The sequence below is a fragment of the Ahaetulla prasina genome, chromosome 1 (genome assembly GCF_028640845.1).
Source record: "Ahaetulla prasina isolate Xishuangbanna chromosome 1, ASM2864084v1, whole genome shotgun sequence".
Classification (NCBI taxonomy): domain Eukaryota; kingdom Metazoa; phylum Chordata; class Lepidosauria; order Squamata; family Colubridae; genus Ahaetulla; species Ahaetulla prasina.
In genome coordinates this window covers 118,901,907-118,927,431 of record NC_080539.1, presented here as the reverse complement: position 1 = coordinate 118,927,431, position 25,525 = coordinate 118,901,907, and the positions used below count along the sequence as shown (strand labels likewise).

Below are 25,525 nucleotides of genomic sequence, written 5' to 3'. Positions count from 1 at the left end.
CTCAGATCTGAGGAAGAAAGTTGAGGCATGAATTCCCTCAATGGGGAAGCAGCTTGCATCCAAATTCCAGAGATCCCCCCCCCTTTACTGCCTGAAAACCAATTCCTCTTTCCCTACAGCTAAGTGGTGAGTAAACTAGCTCAGCTGCCAAAGAAAGTCAAATGGCATGGGGGTCATAGAAGGGAAAAGCTTGTTCAGCAGCAGCAAATTGTCCTGTGGAGGGAAATATCTTTATGCCATTTCCTAAGCCACTAATTGTGGTTCATGCAGAATAGGTAGTTTCTACTATACGATGGATTTTTGGAAGGTTTAATAAAACACAACAGACAGGTTGTTACAAATTTCCCTGGATCTGGGCAAGCCAGCTAGAAGATTTTACATTTTCTGATAATACCCTGAACAAAGTACTCTGATAAAGCTTTACACAAGGACTGAATCTAAGCAGAAGTTTAATAATAATAATAATAATAATAACAATAACAATAACAATAATAATAATAATAACAACAACAACAACAATAATAATAAATCCACCAACAATCCAAACTGCCAGGTTTGCAATAACAAAGTCGAAACTGTTTCACATTTAATATGTGAATGCAGAAAAATCGCACAAACTGATTACAAAGCTAGACATGACCGAGTTGCTAAATTAATCCACTGGTCATTATGTAAAAAATAAGACTTACCTGTAACCAAAAAGTCATGGGAACATAAAGTGGAAAAAGTTATAGAAAATGGAGAAGATGAAGATTTTGTGGGACTTTCGAATGGAAACGGATCGTCATTTGGAACACAACATGCCAGATATCACAGTTGTCAAAAACTGAAACATACAATTTATTGACATCATGGTACCAGGAGATGCCAAAGTCGAAGAAAAAGAACTGGAAAAAATCATGAAATATTGCGACCTGGCCATCGAAACTACATGGCTATGGATGAAACATGTAACAGTGATACCCATTGTCATCAGGGCACTTGGTACCATGTCCAAGAATTTTATAAGATACATCAACAAATTTCAGCTTCCTGCAATAACACCAGCGGAACTGCAAAAAAATGTGCTACTTGGAACATTGTACATGTTAAGAAGGTACTTGGTTGATACCTAGGATGCTGGCAGCAATCCATATCAACCATTAGCACCAGTCAATGATATTTCTGATGCATTTTTGAATGTTCAGTTGACTGAGTTTTGTGTTTAATGAATAAAATATATAATAATAATAATAATAATAATAATAATAATAATAATAATAATAATAATAACAACAACAACAACAATAACAATAATAACTACTATTACTATTACTACTACTACTACAAAATAAGCAGAAAATATCGTACCTTATATCCAGGTTTTCTCCCTCGCTTCTTTGGGATTTTCACAACCGGCAGAGAACCAGGAGATGAAGAGTAAAGATTATGAACTGCCATTTTCATAGGGCTGGAATGGAGTGGAGGTCTTCCTCTTTTTCGGCCTGGAATTCTAGAAGACTGCATGTCAACAGAATCCAGTCTTGGAGGCAAGAACGGCAAATGATTCATAAGTAAAGGAGCTGAATTTTTAAAATAAAAAAAACAAACATTGAAGAGTGAGGATATATTTAACATGTATAATACAACCATCATTATTCCCCAGCATGATAAGTGACATTTTGTGAATAAAGAGTAAGAAATACTGTAGTAAGTAAAAGAAAAAGAAAGACACGTGGTTAAAAAAAAAGAAAAGGAAATAGATAAATTCAGTTCACGCAGATGCCATTACTATACCTCTCCGTACCTTTTGATCTTTGCAAACTAGCTTTCTTTCATCATGTCCATACACTGTTTGAAATATTAATTTTGTCCTTTAAACTTTTTTGTGTTTTGTTTTGGTTTGTTTGTTTTGTTTTATTTTGTTGCTCACTTTCATTCTCTCTCACCATGCTGTTTTTGGTCTCCCTTCTTCTCAGCCCATTCACTGTTCACATGTACATTTTGCAATTTGTTCTTCATTCACTTTCTCTGTATGATTAAACCATCTGCATGGACTCATTTTGTACTGATCACTCATCTAACATTAATTAATGTTCACTAGGCATACGTTATTCTTGATTCTCATGAATGAAGGCAAATATAGATTCCCAGGATAAGGTTGCAGGATCCAATCTGGATCAGTCACGGGACCAAAGGTTTAGCTATGCAGGCATTCGGACTTGTCCTGGATCCCATCTTCAGGGAACTTCTCTCTTACCAGAAGTTCACTAAGGAGGGGCTCCAGCACGTATCTGAAAGCTCTGAAGACTAAACTTCTGGTCCCGAGTGACTGACACAGGTTGGATTCTTGATTGTCTCTCTTGTTTGACAACAAACAGGTTTTTTTTTATTAAAAAGTTTTACAAAAAATTCCCCCCCATATCCACCCCCTCCCCTCCACCCCCGAGACTTCCCAGAACAGAATACAGGGTATAAAATTAACAATCATAAATTAAAATACAATATAAGTCATAATCCATAGTCCCTCCTTTCTCTAAAACCTTAACTCTCCTTCCAGAAACAAGAAAGTACATTCTTCTTCCAGTCCATTATATATCAGTCCATTCCACTCCTTAAAGTCTTCAGAATCTTCCGATTAAATTGGTATTTCCAGTTCTTCGATAAAGTATTTAGTTTTTAATATCCAATCTTCATCGATCAACGCCAAAACAACGTTCCATCTTCCAATATTAATCAGGAATTCTTCCATAATATCTTTCTTCCTTAAACAGTCTCTCAAAAATAATTCATGTTTCCAACTTAAATTCTTAAATTTTACTGTCCAATCTCCAAAAATAAACGATATTCTATCTTCTCATATCTTTGGTATCACTTACATATATCAAATAGCATTGCTAATATTAATATTAAACCTATATTGTATCCACAATATATCAATTGTACTAATTAAAATCTTCAATTTAGCTTACATATATCAAATAACATTATTGAAATTACACCTATAACTTATATCCAAAATATATCAATTATAACAATTAAATTCTATTTAATCAAATAACAACATTACATCCATAAACAATCTCTCAAATATAATATTTAATCCAAATTCATAAATTTTACTGTCTATCCTCCAAAATTAAACAAAAATTAAACAAAATTAAACAATATTCTATCTTCCCGTTTCTTTATACCTCACATATATCAAATAATACCCTAAAATTACACATTTATATCCAAAATAAATCATTTGTAAAGATTAACCATATTCAAATTTATTAGAATTAAACATTCTCCCTCCCCTTATCTTCTATCTTACACATTTTCCACCATCTGCTCACCAATCAACTTAACATCTAGCAATAAAGGATTTCCAATCTTTAATACATTGGTATAGAAAGCTCTAGCTTTAAAAACTGTATTAAGAAAATACTTTCTTCCTTTATAATTCACTGTTAAGCCAGCTGGAACCTCCCATCTAAAATATATCTGATGTTTCTTAAGCTCATCCACTAAAAAAGCAAATTCTTTTCTCTTTCTTAACATTTTAGGAGGAATTTCCTTCATCATTATTATATCTTATATCTTGTCCTAATATTTGAAATTTATTTTTATAAAATGCTTGTAAAATTCCATACCTAATCTTCTTAGTTGTATAATAAATAACCACATCTCTCGGTAAACACTTCTGCCTTGCCAACCTGCCTTGCCAACCAAGAATAGCCGGTGAATAGCGCAGGCTGGTAAAGCCTGTTATTAAGAACACAAAGCCTGCAATTACTGCAGGTTCAAGCCCGGCCCAAGGTTGACTCAGCCTTCCATCCTTTATAAGGTAGGTAAAATGAGGACCCAGATTGTTGGGGGGGCAATAAGTTGACTTTGTAAAAATATACAAATAGAATGAGACTATTGCCTTATACACTGTAAGCCGCCCTGAGTCTTCGGAGAAGGGCGGGGTATAAATGTAAACAAAAACAAAAAAATTAACGCGATAGATTTTTTCAATATTAACTTCAAAATCTTCTGGTTCCACTCCATCTATCTGAGCAAAAGCCTGAGTAAAAATCTCTTTTAAATTTTCCTGCCTACATTCCTTTAATCCCCTCACCCTTATAGCATATTCCATTAATCTCTATTGTAATATAACCCTTTCTTCATCTGCCCTATCCACCTTAACCTGAATATCATCTATTTTATTTTCTAAATTCAAATTAATTTGATTCATTTGAACTTCCTCTATTTTCCTTTGCAAATCTAAATTAATTTGGTTAAGTTCTTCCAGTTTTTCCTCCATCTGAATACTAGATACCAATAATGTAATTGAATCCTTTACCTTTTTCATAGCCCCGCTCTGCTCTTCCACCATATCTTTAAAATCCAATATTTCTTTCTCCATTTCATTAAATTTTTGATCTACTTCTAAAAAATGAGCCTCCAAAAGTTCCTGTAAAAAATTCCTTAAACCTTCCTTGATATCTTCTTTTAATTTCCGTATCTGAGCTGAAGAAATTTCCAAGATTTTAGTAGTAGTTAATTCTGTTTGCTTAAGAGCCATTTTTAAATTATGTAATCTACCAAAAAGAAAAAAAAAATCAGTAAACTTTTCTTCTTAAACACTGTAATAGAAAAAAGAACAAAGGTTTAAAAAAAAATCATAAACAATTCTTATTCATTCCATTTAAAAAGTATCTTGTTATATTCTTCTTATAGGTTCCACGCCAGCAGTTGTAGTAAGCATTTCCTTAACTTTCATTTCCAATACACAAAGCGCCATTTGCTTTCAATACACAAAACGCCATTTCCTTCCTTCATCTCCAATCTTGACTACAAATATATCCTCTAATAGGGAGTTAAAATCTTCTATAAAACAAATGCCAACGGTCCTGTTTCTGCTCTGTCTGCGTTAGCAATCCATCACAAATCCATTTCAGTCACGGAGATGGGCGTTGCATTTTGTTCCACCATTAGGCAGAAACGTTCCGGATTCCAGAGCTTTTCTTGGGCTATAGAAGGAGCGTTCACATCAAGCCTCCAGAAATTTTTCTGGGGCTTTCCTGGGGGCTCTACTTCAGCCTGAATGCTCACCTCTCCCTCTTTGCCCGAGGGAGAGATTTTCAAGCCGCCAGACAGCTGATTAGCGCTGTTTGAGCGGCTCTACGGAATCACAGAGCTGGCAGTCTAAAATAGACCGCCATCAATGAAGCGGAGCCACCAGAAGTCTGACAACAAACAGTTCTTAACGCTTTCCCCACTACATTCAACTTATGCAATATATACATAATATATCCTCACTTCCATGTAATAAAGTAGACAGAAACCTGCTCTTATATCCATCCGTTTTCACTTTTTTGCCATGTATTCCTCATAACAGATACATACTGTACTAATTCCTACCTTTCTACCAGCATTTGTGCATCCTCAAATTTTTCCACTGATTTTCTCATCTTTGATAAACATTCTACCAAAATACACAATTTCACCATTTATACATAACTTACAATTGCTCATCATTTTCCCTGTCAAACACAATCACAATATCTTGTGCTTTGATACATTGATTTTCAGATCCATACTCCTTGTTGGATTATACATTTCTTTAATATTTGCTGCAAATCATTCAGACTGTCAGCCAACGAAATGATATCATCAGCTTACAGAAGAAATTGCATAGTCATGTCTCCAACTAGCAGCTCTCTAATGTCACCACAAGCATTCTTTATATATTTATCCACATGTACATTAAATAACCAAACATAATACTTGATTTAGCCCATATTTAACATTTAATAATCAACTTTCAACTTCATATTCATTCCACAAATTCTGTAATTCAAGCCCATTTGCTTTATCATTCGCCTAAACTGTCCTTCTCACTTTCACCTATTTCTCAGTGACCCACCAAAGAGCAAAAATTTGACTTGCTCATTGCCTGACATAAAGCTACACTGAACGTCTTAATATTGTTCTTTGCCATCAGTCGTATCTTTTCAATCAAAAGTCTACCAAATATGTTTCCAGGCACACCTAATAAGCCATTCCCATTCAGTTTTTGCCTTTGCTCATGCTACCTGTCCCTTTGGATAGGGAGAATGTTAACAGTGTATTTCCAATTGTCTGCCCTATATGGAGTCTTCATTCACACATTTAATTTGTCAATGATTTCTTCATGAGCACTAATATTTCCACATTTATGTCACTAACATTCCCACCTCCCTTTTGACTCCAAGCTGGACAAGTCCCTGCAATTTTCTTGGGAAGATTTTCCAAAATTGTTTACCCTTGTCTCCTTCCCAGGGCTGAGAGAGAGCAACTGGCCCAAAGTCACACTGGTTTTGTACCTAAGGCAGAACCAGATTTGTCTTCCAATTTCTAACCTTCTGCCTTAGACATGCTTCTCAGAATTCCCATGTAGATTCTTTCAACATTCCCTCATTTCTAATTCACCCCAAACCACTGCATCATGCTAATTTATTATTTCATTCATACTGCCGGAGGTATTTTGATTAGTCCTCTTCACCCACATCCGAAACATTTTTTTTTATTTTTCACCAAAACGGCTCCACATTTTTTCTGCCTGTTTTAATGATTGGATTTTTTGACTATGTTTTCTGCAACTAACTTTTACTCTCCATATACATAATACATCTTTCTCTCATTCCTATTTTTTTAACAATCACTCAACATTTTTTCTCATTCATAGCCTCTTTCTCTTCATCATTCCTCCAAGCATCCTTCTTTGTCCTTCCTAGTTTACACACTATTGTGCCATTTTATAACTTTTTTTAATTCTACTCTGAACAGTGTCCACTTTCTCTTTTCTTCAGTCTACTTTCCATTTATTTGCTTCACGGATTAATTGGAATAATTTTTCACATAGGATTTGTTCTTCCCCATTCTGCAATTGTTCTAGTTTATTCTTATTTCTTTCGCTTCCTCCTTCTTCCATGTCCATTATTTCCTCACGGTCCATTTTTGATACTTTCAAATTATATTCTATCTCAAAACTAAGGACCTAACCACCTTATATCTTTCACTAATTACTTCAATATTACTATTCCATTTTATAAACAATCAGAGATGCTTTTAAATTTACAGTCATTCTTTTGACATCTCTATATATCATATACATTTACATACTGATATAAATACACATACACGTATGTATACAGTGGTGGGATTCAAGTAATTTAACAACCGGTTCTCTGCCCTAATGATTTCTTCCAACAACCAGTTTGCCAAACTGCTCAGAAAGTTAACAACCGGTTCTCCCGAAGTGGTGCGAACTGGCTGAATCCCACCACTGTACGTATACATATACATAAATATACATAGGCTTCTTCTTGCCTTATGTAGTTGGAAGAAACAGACTTTTAAAAAAAAAATCACAAAAGAATCTCTGTTATTCATTCATTCTTGGCTTTCCTAATGATCCAGTTATTTTCTTCTGTATCCCCATCTATCTATTTATGTCATCTAGCATGATTACTTTTCCTGAATGCAATTCATTCAGAATGTTGCACAATTTCAACTCTTGTTCTTCCATTACAATTTAATGGAATTTAAAGAACTCTTCTTCTTCCATTAAAGTATGGGTGCCCCAGCATTGGAGCCTTTTAAGAAGAGACTGGACAGAGGGTTGGACTAAATGACCTCCAAGGTCCCTTCCAAGTCTATTACTGTTACATTGCCATTCATTGGCATGTAACATGCAGCTATCACCAATATATTAATTCCCACTTTCACATGCACTTACAACAATCTCAGTGACACATTCATACTTTCTGGCATACAATTTTGCCCTTTCATTTGTAATTATATTTAAACCTTCACACCCCCGCATCACTTCATCAACTCCACTCCTCAAAATCAAACCTTCATTCAGATGCATTATTTCCTCCTCCTTTCTTTTAAATATGCCAGTTTGAAGCTGCTATAAAGGCAAATTTTCAATAAGAAAAAAATCATTTTAGGGCCAATCTGGTAAGGTAGGGACTATTAATTTTGAAATTCTTTTTTAAGGTTGTTTTTTTTTTAATATAGTTAGTGTAACAGAATTAAAGGACAAGAAATCTGATATGCAGAAAATAATACCTGAAAGGAGTATCCCATTTATGTTCCCGAATTTCATGAATGTGAGTAGTGCTACATAAATTAACCTGTTGTAATAGGTAGCTTTAATGGCTTAATGGATTTTTGATATCATTCGCAAAAGGTCGATGGTGGAATTATAAATGAGCTATAATAACCTTCTGCTCAAGCTTTCATTAATCTTTCAACTGTTAAAGCGCTAATTCATAAATTTAAAGGGTCAAATCCAAGGAGTGATTACTCACATTTGCCAAGCCCCCTCTCCCCAATGCGTACAGATATATACACCCATCTGAAAATAGTTTTGGGAAGAAATCCTTAGTAGTCCAATGTGCTGATGGAGTTCTATGGGATTTGCTGCTGTTGACAAAAACTAAGGGATGCAGAATTTAAAATGGCAGCCGGAGAAAATCCTCTCAAAATTGTTGTCCTCTAACAGAGGTCTTCATTTAGATGCAAATATCACCAGATCAGACACAGTGGATGTTCTCCGCTCCAGTTGTGACAAGATCGGAAAACCTCCACTAGATGCATAACAGTGTGTTTCCCAGTAACCCATTACTGAGTGAAGACATTTAAAGAAGCCTAATAATATCTTTTAAAGGGACTTTTATTTCATTTCTATAGAAAAGCCTGAGTAAGTGATTATGCTGTTGAAGAGGCAGTGAAATTAATGCTTTACTTAAATATGGGTTTCTGCAATGTCCAGCAATTGTTCCTTTGGGGAAAGAAGTTATTACATGCATTAACTCAATTTCAAGATTCAGTGTTTTTAGATGTGCATATTCTTTGGAAGTTTTATTCCTATCACATGGGAGTTGACCTGGTGAAAGAATGGGGATTTTCCATACCTTACCTGCAGCTGAAAGACCTATTGTTCAGCACTGCAAAGGCAAATATGTGGCTCCAATATTCAGCAGACTGCAGAATTGATGTTAGCAGCAAATTACAAATCAATATCTTATCAATATAGATTAGCTAGGGATGACTGTAATGAATTATGATTTTCATTCGTTGAACAGTTTACTGTACATCACTCATGTAATGTGTATGTAATGTAAATCTATGATTATATGTTCTCTATAAATTGTTTCTTTTTACAGCTTTATTATTCTGTTACAATTTTGTGCATTCTTTTCCTTTGCTTTTTGGTCTTAGTTAATAAGGACTGCGAGGAAATACAGGTCTATGTGTTGCAGCCATTTTAAATCCCCATAATATTGAACAAAGAAAAATATACTTTATTTCAAGGTTATATTCATGTGCAAGAGAAATGTGACTAGTATTCTCTAACAGATGTTTTGTTGCTGGAAGGTATGCCGCTCTCCTTTTTAATTTTTTTTTCCAGAAAATTAATTTTAAAGAAGTAATTACAATCACCACATTGTCCTGTGAAATCTCCCATGATCTAATGTAGGGAGAAGTCTATTATATTTGTTATTTCATCCTTAATAGCTTTTCTCCCCACTTACGCTATGAATTTTTCAACTGGGGGGACAGTCAGCATGGTAAAACCAGTGATTTCCTCCTTATTTTAGCCTGACCCATTTTAACTGTTTTAGTACATGACAGATGTGCAGCCACAGTGTTTCTGGCTTCCTCCTGGTGCAAGCTAGATTTCCTGTTTTCCTAAAGGTGTTGAGTTTGTGTGGTGGTGGTGTTCTTAAACATAGTCATGTCAGGATATTTGACTGGCTGGTTTCTACCATATATTACTTCAGATCTTCAGATGAGAAAATACACAGTACAGGCACAGCTCGTTAAAATATGATGCTGGTAATTTATTGACGGGAAGATGTGCTGTGTCTCCATGAGTTTCTCCCCATTGTTGCAATTCAGACCCCCTCCCTTTAACTTAAATGGGATGCACACAAAGCAAATGACCAGAACTGAAGTCCAAAGAAAATGCTAAATAGTCCCATATTGTGCTTGCATGGTTGACTGGCAATTTCCACGCACATTGACACTACACTGAGAGCTTCGCCTCTTACTATTCCAACATGAGCAGAGCTCCTTGTGAGTGTAGAATAGTGAAGTGTAACACATGTAGACAAGGCAGCTATAAATAATTCACTGAGCAAAAAGCTCTCTCTACTGGGATTAGCTATTTTCATTTGGGTATTTATATTGGGAGAATAAAATTAACGTGAGATAAAATAAAACAAGCAGCAGCATTCAGCCAGAGCAGCCAGGCAGATATGAAGATGGTTGTGTATATATTGCAAAACCAAAGATGAGTTACAGCCCGTTGGCAAGAGAATGGATTTCCAACTGGCTTCCGCACAGATTCCCTGCTAACCGAGTAATAGGCAACTTTTGGGGACAATACACATTTGGAACTTTAAATGCGTGCTGCGGATGCATTCAAAAATGGCTCCCATTTACAAAATGGCTGCCATGGTAGGGGGTGGAGGATTTACCAAAATTAAACTAGTCACTGGGATGCTTTCTATCATCCCATTGGGATCTTTCAAACTCCTGGGCAGTCTTGGATTATTTCTTGATTGGCTAACAAGTATTTTCTGCTCTTCATTGCAATTATCTGTTCTGTAATTGTACTGAGGCTAGACTGACCCCCAGGATTCACAACTAAAGGGTTTTTTTAAAAAACAACAACAACAACAAAGCTGAAACTCAAGGAAGTTATCCCAACACCCATGGAGGACAAATCCTCCCTAGATCTATTAGGACTTCCTGATAGATTACTTCTGAACACCTCTGCTCTGGTCTTCAGGGTGGAAGGGAATCAGAGCAAATGGGTCCTTGGTGACATTTTGCAGCACTTTTTTTTAAAGTCATATTCACCAACAATGACACTTTGCTGTCCTTCAGGAGATGTTTCTTTTGAAGTCTGACACTCAGGTGACAGAAAGAAGAGATGCAACTGAATATGCTTCTCACTAAGGTTTGGTTAATGAGCCAGAAGAGCTGGGAAGCCTCCTTGGAGGAAGAGCCCGGAGGAGGAGAAGTGACCAATTTCCACTGCTGCAGATTTACCTTTGTTCTTTTGGTCTGACATTTTTATTGAAGACTAGCAGCCTATGGCAATGAATTGATGATATAAGAGTCTACAGGCAAGCAAGGTGCAGACAGAATCATTTTTTAAAAAGTAAATATATTAAAAAATATAGCTGACAAGGTGACATAGATCTCTATGCTTGCCATGCATGGGCGGGGGAGAGCGTAAAAATAGAAAATATTTAAAGAAGAAACCATCCCAGCATCTTTGTCTTGTACACAATGAATACCAATATTTCTAAGAAATAGAGGAAGAAGAGGGTATGGGTTTTTCTTCTTCTTTAATTGCAAGAATATTTCATCAAAAACTTTTCATTACTATTTTAATAATTGCCATTTTAAATTATTGTTATTTTATTTACACTTAAGCAGTGAAAGGGCCACAATTGGGCAGCCTGGCTCTGAGGCTATATCTTGCATTTGATGAAGAGACAATAAATGTGATGGAAAAAAGCAGTGGTTTTTCTGAGACTTCACACTGTTTCCCACTGTTGGAGAAACTAAAATGAAAAAACAACAACAACATTGTGCTTCTAATAAGGGTCACATACAGCTTAGACAGTGTTCCAACTGTGTTTTTATTTGTGTTGTGGATTAATTTGTTTTAAGGATATTCCTTCCTTCTTTTTGCCACCTTGAATGCCTTTTTCAGGTAAAAACAGAATCTAAATTTAATCAATCAATAGAGTCAGTATTTCAGTCCACAAACTAAAGAGTTTCCTTTATTGGCTTTCTGTAAATGTAAGGCTAATTTAATTATTTTAAAAGCAAATCTTAATTTTCTATTTAAACATTACAATAGAGATCGTGTTTACCTAGTACAAGTAATTTCTGTCCAATAGGTTTATGTATCTTCAAGAGCCTTTTTCATTCTGAAGGTTAAGTATTTATTTTTATACCTTTATTCAAAGCTCTGGAATGCACGCTTATGAAGGTTATAAGTGGATTAAAAGTTCTCTGAACAAATTGCTCATTACAAAATTATTGGTTCATTTTTTTAAAAAAACAGTGATAAATGCTCAATAAATATTCAATCATTACTTTGGAGGACAAGAAAACAGATGCAAATTCAGATACACACACACACCTGGGTATATAACATTATAAATTAAATACACTAAATGTAGGTTCAGAAAATTTTCTGATATTTTAATTTCTTTAAAAATGTGTAGCACAATACTAGTTCCACAATATCATTTCCTATCTTAGCATTCTGCTATTCAAAAATACATATACATGTACACATACACACACATACTCACAAAGACAGGTAGGAGAAGTGTAGGGACAGTTCAAAGAGATTTCACATCAAAGTAAACAGTCTACATTTATGCCTCACTCTATTATCTTGCAATATGTTTTCAGCCTGCATTACAATGTTTTTGTTCTAAATGTATTGTCTTGTAAAGTCAGGCTGCACTTGCACTGCTGGAATTTTAAGCACTTTCTAAACACATTTATGACAGTTACAAGAAGCTACAAGGAGCTTGGATTATAGCTGGTTTGGTATTCTGGCTGTAGATTATTTATACTTCTCTTCTTTCACATTAGGTCCCTTATCATTTTACTCTTCAGCTTCTATGGTCTTCCATTACATAACAAAGAGCAACCGCTGTGCTTTGTGGATGATCCCAAAAGTGCTTTTTCAAAAGGCAACTGGACTTTGTTTTTCCTTGAAGACATTTCACTTCTCATCCAAGAAGCTTCTTTGGTTCTCATCGATAGAACTGAAAAAGCTTCTTGGATGAGAAGAGAAACGTCTTCAAGGACAAACAAAGAAAGTCCAGTTGCCTTTTGAAAAAGCACATTTGGGACAACCATGGCATAGACTTTGTAGAGGATGCCATTTTGGTCATTGGTCAACTCATTAGTCCTCACTCCCAACTATTTCCAGTTGTGCTCTTTATATTCTGTGTGTAGCTCTTTGGTTTATGAAGCACAATTTTCTCTACCAATTATTCATAACCTTTTGCTCTGTCAAAGAAACTAAGTCTCACCAACATGAGTGTGTGTGTGTATGTGAAACTTACAGGAATTTTGTTGAAAAGAAGGAAGGCTGCAATAATGCTGTTGACACTATTGTTATAGCAATAAACTGACAGACAACTAACTGTTGCCAAAGGAGTATTTACCATTAAGAGAGCTGTCTTCATTATCTCTAAATCAAAAAAAAAAAATCTAAGGCTATAGAGTAGCCTGGCAAGCTGAATAAAACCCCGAGACCAGGTAACAGCAAGCTTCTTCTGTATTGCTGTCAAGAGTCCCCAGGAGCCAACTCAACTTATGACTTTACATTTTAATGAAGGAGTGGGTTGTAATACTTTATTGCTTACACCTCTGACTGATGTAATGTTGGAGTGCAGGAATTGCTTTGCCAGGATGCTGTTTCCTATTCTGTGGGGATTTGACTGGAGACTGGTGATTTGGTCTTCTCTTTGATGATTTATTTTTGAATTTGGAAACTGCACCCCAGCAAGATGGATGGATGGATGGATGGACATTGGTTGGTTAGTTGGTTGGTTGGTTGGTTGGTTGGTTCGCTCGTTGTGTCCTGCCTTTATTATTTTTACAAATAACTCAATGTAATGAACCTCTCCAACATACCTTCCTCCTCCTATTTTCCCCCCAACAACAAACCTGGGAGGTGAATTGGGCTGAGATAAAATGACTAACCCAAAGTCACCCAGCTGGTTTTCATGGCTACGGCAGGACTTGAAGTTACAGTCTGCTGCTTTCTAGCCTGGTGCCTTAACCACTTGTTCAAGATGACCTCCATATGTGATTGGTGGTCTGTGCATCTAGAATGAAATCCCAGTTCTTATTATTTATAATTACAGGGTTTCTTATAAAGCAAATACTCCAGATATAGATATTTGGCACTTAGGAGCAGCCAAAAAGAACAGGATTCCACAGGAGAAAAAGGAAATTGTTGGGAGCGGGATGCTCCTCACAACTGCTTACAGGATGCTTATGTCAAGGTTGAAATATGAGACAAATGCCCCATCTACTAAATTCCTGCGCCAGCCTTAAACATCTGCCTTTTTTAGAAAGAAGAACTATTTACTTAACCAAGATAGTTATTTTTCATGACTTGACACTGAAATGAAAGCGCTGCTTGGAATTTAACGGAGGTTTGGCCTTTAAATCTTAACCTTACCTGTAAAATATCTTACTGAAATTGGAAGGCTTGTATGGTTGAGCTCCATTTCATGTTCTCAGTCAAGTGACCGCAAGCACGAAGGACCTTATTATGGCCTTAATCACATAGTGTGTCAGCATAATTTACAAGTTGCTGTGTGAGAGCACTGTTTGAACAAGCTAATAAAATAAATAAAAATAAATGGTGCTGTATTTTTTCAAAAGCCCTAACAGCTTTTATTATCTGTGCCCAGAACACAAATCTGCAAATCATAAATACCTCCTTGAAATTTAACTGCCTTTTCTTTATTGTGCTTATTGTCTTTTTTTGAACTAACAGCAGCCCAGTGGTTTAAATCTGAAGGCTGAAATCATCCAACACATTTATTTGGAAATAAATACCATCGAGTTCAAATGTACTGAATAAATACTTCTTGGGCTGATTTAAGAGAAATAATCATCAGAAAATATATATATATATGGAATTAATATCCTAATTGTGTTTGTACATTTGCTATTCTTAGTTTGCTATTGTATGGAAAACTCTGCGGCATCTTGAACTTTAAAAACATCACCTGAGTTCTGCAAAATGAATACTGAAAAAGGCAAAAGCTAATAATGTAAAACAAAACTATAATTCAGTATTGTCCTAATGTATATCAAAGGAAAATGCTGATTTCAGTATTAAATTGGTTTTGAAGCATTTTAAATACTTTGCTTTGGTTCCTTTGCAAAATTCCAGATAACATATTCATACAGCAAAATGTACATGTTCCTTTAAACCACTCTGGTTGATTAATGTGAACTTGTCTACAGGGGTGAAATGTAAAATTTGTTACTACCGGTTCTGTCGGTTCTTTACAACCTGCCGAAGAGGTTGTTAAAAATTGCTTTTAAAAGCCTGTGATGATCAGGCAACTCAGCTGGGATCGCCAGAGGAAAAAAAGCTTTTAAAGAGTTCTGATGATCCCAGCTGAGCCGCGCTATCATCAGAGGCTTTTTCTTTACTTTTAAAAGCATTTTTTCAGCCGAAGAAAAAATGCTTTTAAAAATTAAAAAAAAAACCTCTGATGATCAAGCGGCTCAGCTGGGCATGGGTGGGGATGGAGGAGGTAGGGATTTTTGCTACCGGTTCTCTAAACCACTCACCGCCATCACTACCAGATTGGACGATCCGGTCCGAACCGAGAGCATTTCACCCCTGCTTGTCTATTATATTCTTAGTTCTGCACTATATAGCTTCTTAACCATAGTCAGAAGCTCCTATATGGTTTAACATACAAGTTAAATGTAACCAGGAGTGGTGGTGGTCATGCTAAATAGCTGGAATAGTTTAAAGTGTCACAAAATCGCAGTGATGATGCCAAGACACTACAAACACTTATAACATTTTTCATATCTGCATAGCAATGAAATTCATTGTATATAAAATGTATGAATACAAACCTAAAAACAGTAATGGATTTTTCTGGAATAGATCATCAAATATTTACTGTATAAATGAACCTATGTTCCTTCTTATTCAAAATTCCAAGCCATAGATTTTTTTGATTTTTTTTTGGTCAGTACAGATAATAGTCAATGATTATTTATCAATTTGGGGATAAGAAACATGGAATGTGTGGCTTCTAATATTTTGAGCCAGAGTCAGAGATATTGATGTCCATTTTCCCAACTGTTTGGATTCAATAGATCTGCAATGTTTATTACAAATAAAGCAGTGGTGAAATGTAAAATTTGTTACTACCAGTTCTGTGCGCGTGGTTTGGTAGGTGGGTGGGTAATGTGACTGGGTGGGCATGGCCAACTTTTTTTTTTTACTTTTAAAAGCATTTTTTCTATATCCTCTTCGGCTGAAGAGGTTGTAAAAAAAATGTTTTTAAAAGGGTCTGACTATCCCATCTGAGCCACGCAATCATCAGAGGCTTTTTTTTTACTTTTAAAAACATTTTTCGGTGGAAGAAAAAATGCTTTTAAAAGTTTTTAAAAAAACCTCTGATGATCACGCGGCTCAGCTGGGCATGGGGAGAGGCAGGGATTTTTGCTACCAGTTCTCCAAACCACCCACCGCCATCGCTACCGGATTGGGTGATCCGGTCCAAACTGGGAGCTTTTCACCCCTGAAATAAAGGCAATATTTTCAAAGACATCAGAGCTATGTGAACAAAGGGAAGCCAAATTTCGCAGTATTGCCCCTAATTTTTTTCAGGTATGTACTAATATCTTGAATTTTGAGACTTCAGAAAAATCTAAAAGCTGTTTCACTTCGATTCACTTAGATTTTAGGCCACAATAGATGTTGGAGCCATAGTTTCATTTTCAATCCAGGTTATAAAGTTACTGCCTTGAACTCTCCAGGGTCCTGATAGTGCTAGAGCCCAGATCTGTTCTGCCTGCCATTTTCTAGGTAACAAATCCTTCGTGGCTTCCTGGGAGGTCTTCAGGTGGACCAAGGCACAATGGCATTTTTTAAATAGCCTTCCACCCAGGGGTGAAATGCTCCCGGTTCGAACCGGATCACCCGATCCGGTAGCAATGGCGGTGGGTGGTTTAGAGAACCAGTAGCCAAAATCCCTGCCCCACATGCCCAGCTGACCCGCGCAATCATTAGAGGATTATTTTTTTTACTTTTAAAAGCATTTTTTCTTCAGCCCAAACAATGCTTTTAAAAGTTAAAAAAAAAGCTTCTGATGATCGCACTGCTCAGCTGGGATTGTCAGAACTCTTTAGAAGCATTTTTTCTACAACTTCTTCTGCCAAAGAGGCTGTAAAAAAATGCTTCTAAAGGATTCTGGGGATCCCAGCTGAGTTGCCTGATCGTCAGAGGCTGTTTTTTCTTTTAAAGGCAAAAAAAAATGCTTTTAAAAGAAAAGAAAAGCCTCTGACAATTAGGCAATTCAGCCGGGATTGTCAAAGCCTTTTAAAAGCATTTTTTTACAACCTCTTCGGTCAAAAAATTCTTTTAAAAATAAAAAAAAGTTGGCCACGCCCACCCAGTCACATTACACCCCCCCCCACCAAGCCACACCCACAGAACTGGTAGTAATAAATTTTACATTTCACCACTGCTTCCACCAGTTTCTGTATGTATTTAGGTGCATATTCTCTTAGAAGCAAATGAAGGCAAATCTACATGTCCCAGGATAATGATGTGAGATTGAATTTCATCCACCATCACACAAAAAGAGCTGCGCCAGAACACTATATAGCAGAGTGAAAATTCACTGTAGTACCCTGCAAGTTAAGCAACTAGAGAGAAGGTACCTACATTAACAATTCAAGCATAATGGATACCAACAAGCATTTATTACAAGATGCCTGCGCCAAAAGAAAAGGAGACAAAAGAAAAAAGGAGGTAAAAGACAAATTATATGGCACACATCAAAAACATTTCAGAAGCTGTAGAATGCAGCTTCTGAGATCTGCAAGTGGGCATCACACATTGCCCAGAGGCTACCATACAAGGACAAATTATGCATTGCAAAGATTGTTTGGAGATGGGAGATACTTCCAATGTAATCTATCAGATCCCCTGCATGGATTGCCCCTGTGACTATGTTGGGGAAATGGAGAGGCAACTAACCACCAGATTGCAAGAACATAAGTGAGCGGTCAGACAAGGAGATCTGAACTTATTGGTAGCCTCACATTGCAATGAACAAGGACACACATTTAATTTTGCAGCAACTAAGATCATTGGCCATGCAAAGATAGCCAGGGAAGTGATTGAAGCCTGGGAGATGAGTCTTTTGTCAGTTAACAGGAAACACAAGGAAACAGCCAATCACCAGCCATCAATACACCATTCAGCCAATAGGAAGGCACCACACATAAACACGACTCACAGAACAGCTCAAAGCATGTATTCCAATAGAGAGAAATTCCTTGAGGATTGGCTCCAGCATGAGTCCAAAAGCTTGGAAGAGTATATCTCTGGTCCCGGTAACCAACCCAAATTCAATCTCGCATCTCTTAGACGCATTCATTTTCTCTACGTTTGACATCTAAAATGTGTTTCTTGATTTTGTGATTGTACTATATTGCTTTGTAATTGCTTGTTTTGATTCATCTGAAAAGATAATGGTAACAGTCACAACTGGTTCTACCACTGGAAAGTTCACTGCAAAAGGATCGAAGAGAAAAATCCCAAAATGGCCTGCCTAGTCTGAGGAAAATTCATACGGACTACATATTGAACGCAGTACAGATCCATGGAACCAAAGGGCAACAAGTCATCGTTAAGGCTTTCTCTTACCCTCAGCAAATAGGAATTGTATTTTTCTTTGATAAGAGAGGCAGTGTGCTCTTATGTCCCGCCTGTGGGCTCCCCAGAGGCATCTGATTGGCTCCACGGGAACAGAACACAATGCTGGTGTTCCACAGCAGGTCTCTCATACCCTTCACATTAAGTCACACTGAGAAATGAATGGCGTTTGCACAGAAGTATTCTCTTTGCTATTTTGTCTTTGCCTTTTCTCAGCAAAGTCTTTTGGAGTGGATGGCCACAATACATTTAATGAAGCTAACAAACAGCATTTGTAGAACAAGCAATTCTTTAAGGTTATGAAGCAATAATACCTTAAACTTTCCTGGGATCATATGGCAGCTGGGGAAGACAGCTGCAGAATTTATTTATTTGATTCGATTTGTTTATGCTGCCTGACTCCAACTGACTCTAGGCAACTTATAAAGTAAAAAGAACGTAGAACAACAAATAAATAATACAACTTGAAAAACCCAAAGTAATTTCAAAATAAAGAATAGTTAGCAATCCAGAGAACACAAAAATCTGAAAGGGGTGGTTGTTCTTCCACTGTCCCCCATAGCCAGGTTTTCATATCCTTCCAAAACATGATGTTCCAGAACTATTTAACACCACCAACAATGCTGCTACCCTTCAAAAAGACTTCGACTTTGTGTCGGAATGGTCAAAAAATTGGCAACTTCAAATCTCAACCAACAAATGCTGTCTTACACATTGGCAAAAAGAATCAGAACACAAAATACAAGCTGAGTGGACACAATCTTGTAAATGACTCTCACTCTGTCAAGGATCTTGGAGTACTCATATCAAATGATCTAAGTGCCAAAGCCCACTGTAACAACATTGCCAAAAAGGCATTAAGGGCTGTAAACCTAATCTTGCGTAGCTTCTTCTCCGGTAATATTACACTACTAACCGTGCATACAAAACATTTGCTAGTCCAATTCTTGAATACAGCTCATCTATCTGGAACCCGCACTGCACATCGGACATTAATACAATTAAATGTGTCCAGAAATATTTCACAAGGCGAGTCCTCCACTCCTCCGCTCACAACAAAATACCTTATGCCACCAGACTTGAAATTTTGGGCTTAGAAAATTTAGAACTACGCCGCCTTTGGTATGACTAAGCATAGCTCATAAAATCATCTGCTACAATGTCCTTCCTGTTGAAGACTACTTCAGCTTCAGCCACAATAATACACGAGCACACAATAGATACAAACTTAAAGTGAACCGCTCCAAACTCGATTGCAGAAAATAGGACTTCAGCAACAGAGTTGTTAATGCCTGGAATGCACTACCTGACTCTGTGGTTTCATCCCAAAACCCCCAAAATTTTAACCTGACTGGCTACTGTTGACCTTACCCCATTCCTAAGAGGTCTGTAAGGGGCAGGCATAAGAGCACCAGCGTGCTACCATCCCTGTCCTAATGTTCCCTTTAATTGTGTTCATTTTATGTATTCAATTCATGCTTATACTTATATATATTATCTCGACAAACGTACTCGACAAATAAATAAAATAAAAAATAAAATAAAATAACATCATTAAGATGGCAGCCATCTGGATCTCAAGGGAAGCCTCATTCCAGGGCTGCTTTAAGATGTTGCCAACATGTGTAATATTTGGGCTCCTGTATACTCACTGGCACATTCCGAAGATCATATCCGTGTATTTTAGAAAATGCACAATCTACAAGCCATGGAAGCCTTCCAAATACAAAATTACAGGAGAAATGTCAACCGGACAGAAAACAAACCATATGTTTTTATATCAGATTAGTTTTGTTTTGAACATTGCTTTTAACTAAATCATGCTCTTGAGCATAAACAATTTTTAGAACCAGAAGTAGGCTAAATAACAACAGAGGAATTGTCTCTTGCTCTTTCCCCCTTCCTTTAACTCTCCCTCGTCAGACCACATTTTCTTCATTCTTCTTCTGCATTTCTTAGATTTCTCTCCTATCTTTCCCTCCAGAAGTTCAGGGGCATGTGTCTGAGATTCCCTTCATCCTTTATCCACACCATGCAACATTACAATATAGGGGAGTGTAAATCAAGAGACAGTAACCCCAAATCACCCAGTGAACTTCCACAGTTGAAGTGGACTTAATCCAAGATTGTGCCTAATTCAGCTCCTTAATCACAACATTAATCGCAACATTCCGCCTTAGTAACAGGTGGAGAAGATGCCAAAGAACTCCATTGAATGCCATCATGCTTTGCGGTACAAGAATCCTGTTCCTCTTTTGCTTCATAAACAATCACAAAAGAAATGAAATTGCAGGTAAATCATGTATTTAGTGACATATTTTACTACTGGTAATATTTGTTATGAAGCCTAATAGATAATACTTTGTTAGTTGCTTTTGTCAGTCTTCAGGACCAAAAAATTAACACACAAAATAAAATATTCAGCATCCTTAATGGGCTTGTCTTTTTTTGCACATTCTACACAGCATTCATGCACCATTAATTGACAGGAAGATCCCGCTTCGAGAACATAGATTGTTTCAAGATGATTTTTCAAAACAGTTTATTGGGATTCAGAATTCAATTGCATTTTTATCCCAAATTTCTTGGTTAAAACTGTCACGCTTTCTGTCCTTCATACAGTTTTAAGATTTCTTGGTTTTTCATATTTCTCAAGAGTGATGGAAGGATTTATATCAAATGTTCATACTTCATTTAGACATGCCCTCCAGGCTTGTAAAAGACCAAAAAAAAAAAAAAGGCACTCTGCAAAGTCTGTACGTGCTGTGTCATACCACAAATTTTTAGATTTGGTTGGTTTGTTGGTTCTTTTCTATCCTTACCAGAATTCTTACATCTGAAATGTTGCATGTAGCAGTCTCATTGATTCCATGTTCTCCTTGCAGTCTCTTAATGCATGAAGTCATTAGACCTGTTATTGGCTTGCACAAAATTTCTGTCTTTCAATAAAGGATCAAACAAAAACGATCAGAATGGTATTTGTTTTATATCCCTCAACGAATAAAGAAATTGTTGGATTGTTAAGTGGGGGCTCGAATCATGTTAAGGGGGTGCGCGCTCGATGCTTACAGGCGATCGCGCGCCCCGAGTCCCCAGACTTTTCCCGTTCCCCGGATGGTCAAGACCCTCAGAGCCTGGGCCTTCGGCTGATGTTGTGTAATGCACGGTCCGTGGCCAACAAGGCCCCCCTAATTCACGATCTTATTCAGGGGGGTGCCGCGGACTTTATAGGCATTACGGAGACCTGGTTGGGCGCAGAAGGGGGCATGCCCCTGGTACAGATGTGCCCGCCAGGTTTCCGTGCATTCCATCAGCCGAGAGCCCAGGGTAGGGGTGAGGGGGTGGCGGTTGTGATTAGAGAGAGTCTGGAGCCAAGGGAGACCACTGTGCCTCAGATTGCCGGGTGTGAATCCCTCTTTGTGAAGTGGGGCCATAGATGTCAGATGGGCTTCCTGGTCGCGTACCTGGCTCCTTGCTGCGTGACAGCTGCCCTGCCCGAGCTCCTGGAGGTGCTTGCCGGAGTGGCAGTTGAGACCCCCAGACTTTTAGTCATGGGAGATTTTAACTTGCCATCTTCCGGCTCGTCATCGACAGCAGCTCGGGAGTTCATGGCTTCCATGACGGCCTTGGACCTGACTCAAGTAGTTGATGGCCCTACTCACACTGGGGGTGGCACACTGGATCTGATTTTTGTCTCTGGTCAGTGGTTGAGAGATCTGGACTTAAAGGAAATAGTCATTGAACCTTTGTCATGGACAGATCACTCTCTCCTTCGCCTGGACTTTCTGACAGCCATCCAACACCGCAGGGAGACGGAGCCGATGCGTTGGTTCCGTCCCAGGCGCCTGATGGACCCGGAGAGGTTCCGGACGGAGCTTGGGCCACTTCCTGAGGGTCTGGCTCACGGCACGTCTGAGGAACTTGTTGCGGCCTGGGAACGGGCCGTGGCGGGGGCCTTAGATCGTGTCGTGCCTTTGCGGCCTCTGACCCGGCGCAGGTCCCAACTGGCTCCTTGGTTCTCCGAGGAGCTGAGGGGGATGAAGCGCCGGAGAAGACGCCTAGAGAGCTCCTGGAGGTCCAGCCGTTCTGAGGCTGATCGGACACTAGTGAAGTCCTATACTAGGACTTACCTAGTGGCATTGAGGGAAGCGAGGCGTTGCTACGCCTCCTCCCTCATTGCATCGGCAGATAACCGCCCAGCCGCCCTGTTTCGGGTGACTCGTTCCCTCCTTCACCAGGGGGAGCGGGATGACCCGCTGCAGGGACGTGCTGAGGAGTTTAACGGTTATCTATACGATAAAATCGTTCAGCTTCGGGACGGGTTGGACCAAAATTGCGGCGACTCAGGTGAGACGTCCAAGGGTGGTCTTGGTGATGTTGTGTGGGATGAGTTTGACCCTGTGGCTCCCCAGGACATGGACAGGTTGTTGGGTAGGTTGAATGCCACCACGTGTTTACTGGACCCGTGCCCCTCCTGGCTGGTGCTGGCCACTCAGGAGGTGACACGAGGCTGGCTCCAGGCGATTACGAATGCTTCTTTGGTGGAGGGTGTCTTTCCGGCCACCTTGAAAGAGGCGGTGGTGAGGCCCCTCCTCAAGAAGCCTTCCCTGGACCCGGCTGTTTTAGGTAATTATCGTCCGGTCTCCAACCTTCGCTTTGTGGCGAAGGTTGTAGAGAGTGTGGTGGCATATCAGTTTCCCTTACACCTGGATGAAACTGTCTATCTAGACCCGTTCCAGTCCGGTTTCCGGCCCGGCTACAGCACGGAGACGGCTTTGGTCGCGTTGGTGGATGATCTCTGGAGGGCCAGGGATAGGGGTTGTTCCTCTGCCCTGGTCCTATTAGACTTCTCAGCGGCTTTCGATACCATCGACCATGGTATCCTGCTGCGCCGGTTGGAGGGATTGGGAGTGGGAGGCACCGTTTATCGGTGGTTCTCCTCCTATCTCTCCGACCGGTCGCAGACGGTGTTGACGGGAGGGCAGAGGTCGGCCCCGAGGCGCCTCACTTGTGGGATGCCGCAGGGGTCGATCCTCTCGCCCCTTCTGTTCAACATCTACATGAAGCCGCTGGGTGAGATCATCAGTGGTTTCGGTGTGAAGTACCAGCTGTACGCGGATGACACCCAGCTGTACTTTTCTACACAGGACCACCCCAACGAAGCTATCGAAGTGTTGTCCCGGTGTCTGGAGGCCGTACGGGTCTGGATGGGGAGAAACAGGCTCAAGCTCAATCCCTCCAAGACAGAGTGGCTGTGGATGCCGGCATCCCGGTACAGTCAGCTAAGTCCGCGGCTGACCGTCGGTGGCGAGTCACTGGCCCCGATGGAGAGGGTGCACAACTTAGGCGTCCTCCTGGATGAACGGCTGTCTCTAGAAGATCATCTGACGGCCGTCTCCAGGAGAGCGTTCTACCAGGTTCGCCTGGTGCGCCAGTTGCGCCCCTTTCTGGACCGAGATGCCCTATGCACGGTCACTCACGCACTCGTGACGTCTCGCCTGGATTACTGCAATGCTCTCTACATGGGGCTCCCCTTGAAGGGCATCCGGAGGCTGCAGTTAGTCCAGAATGCGGCTGCGCGGGTGATAGAGGGAGCCCCTCGTGGCTCCCGCATGACACCTATCCTGCGCAGACTGCACTGGCTACCTGTGGCCTTCCGGGTGCGCTTCAAGGTTTTGGTGACCACCTTTAAAGCGCTCCATGGCATAGGGCCGGGTTACTTACGGGACCGCCTACTGCGACCGAATACCTCTCACCGACCCGTGCGCTCTCATAGAGAGGGACTCCTCAGGGTGCCGTCAGCGAGGCAATGTCGTCTGGCGACGCCCAGGGGAAGGGCCTTCTCTGTGGGGGCTCCCACCCTCTGGAACGAACTGCCCCCAGGACTTCGTCAGCTTCCGGACCTTCGGACCTTCCGCCGCGAGCTTAAAACACACTTATTTATTTGCGCGGGACTGAGTTAGATTTTAAATTTATGGGTTTTAAATTGGGTTTTAGTTTTATATTTTTAATCATAATTTTAACTATCGGGCTTTTAGAATAAGTTTTTTAATTGTTTTTATGTTGTATTTATGTATTTATATGTTTTTTTAAGTGCCTGTTAACCGCCCCGAGTCCTTCGGGAGATAGGGCGGTATATAAATATGATTAAATAAATAAATTAAATAAATTGCAGACAAACAGTGTGAAATAGAATATTCTGTGATGTTTTATCTTGCTTGTGACATTTGGCTTTTGAAATTTATGTTTGGATGGATCAATGTTTCTATTTTCAGGTTTTGGCCGGAAGAAGAGAAAGATGTAGAGCTGAACTTTGCTCTGTTATCATCTTAATGTAGTTGCTGCCCCAATGCAGATATGGAACAAAGTGGATTTTGCCTTTAAACTCTGCTTGAATGCTTTTACATAAATTGAAATATTAGAAAGCACCAATAAATTTTACAGGCGCATTTTGAAGAGAAACAAAAATCTAAATAACTGTTCTTTGTTTCTAAAATTCAAAAATGGGATGACTGAAATATGCTATAAATCACATTATGGGCATCAAAAAGTTTTCATTAAAATACCAGGGAGAGTAAAGAAGGTGGTATTTTCCCCCAAAATAGTAACCTGAACACATAAGTCTTGAAAACTTATCATTTTTATCATTGTACCTATATTCATATTGCTATGACATGTCTGAGATGCACATTGGATGGATGGATAATATGAGGAAGAAGCAGTGCCACTCCTCTCCCAACTACGCAACTTTGATTTTCGATTGGAAATAAGTATGTGAGAACTATTGTAATGAAGTATTACTAATTTCAGAAGTGGGATCAATTGGCTGGAAGCTCTCTATTCCCTAGCTACATGCCTTGATTGCCTATATGATGTGCAACCCAGAAGTACTTATGAATAATAGTTAAAAAGAGATGAAGATCACTACTTCAGCATCTAAACATATCCCTAGAGCCAGGAAAAGAGGTACAGCATGCTCATTCTCCAAGGTATTTGGAGTGAGGACTTCTTGCTACAAGGCAGAAGAACCTAGGATGT

General features: G+C 39.0%; 1 protein-coding gene across 1 annotated transcript in view; it reads right to left on the bottom strand.

Annotated features, from left to right (window-relative positions):
• SCML4 (Scm polycomb group protein like 4) overlaps positions 1-25,525 on the bottom strand; it is a 92,970-nt gene that overhangs the window by 49,561 nt on the left and 17,884 nt on the right. The window contains exon 4 of the mRNA XM_058174336.1: positions 1,351-1,562. Coding sequence (XP_058030319.1) covers positions 1,351-1,562 — 212 coding nt within the window. The remainder of the gene's footprint in view (positions 1-1,350; positions 1,563-25,525) is intronic.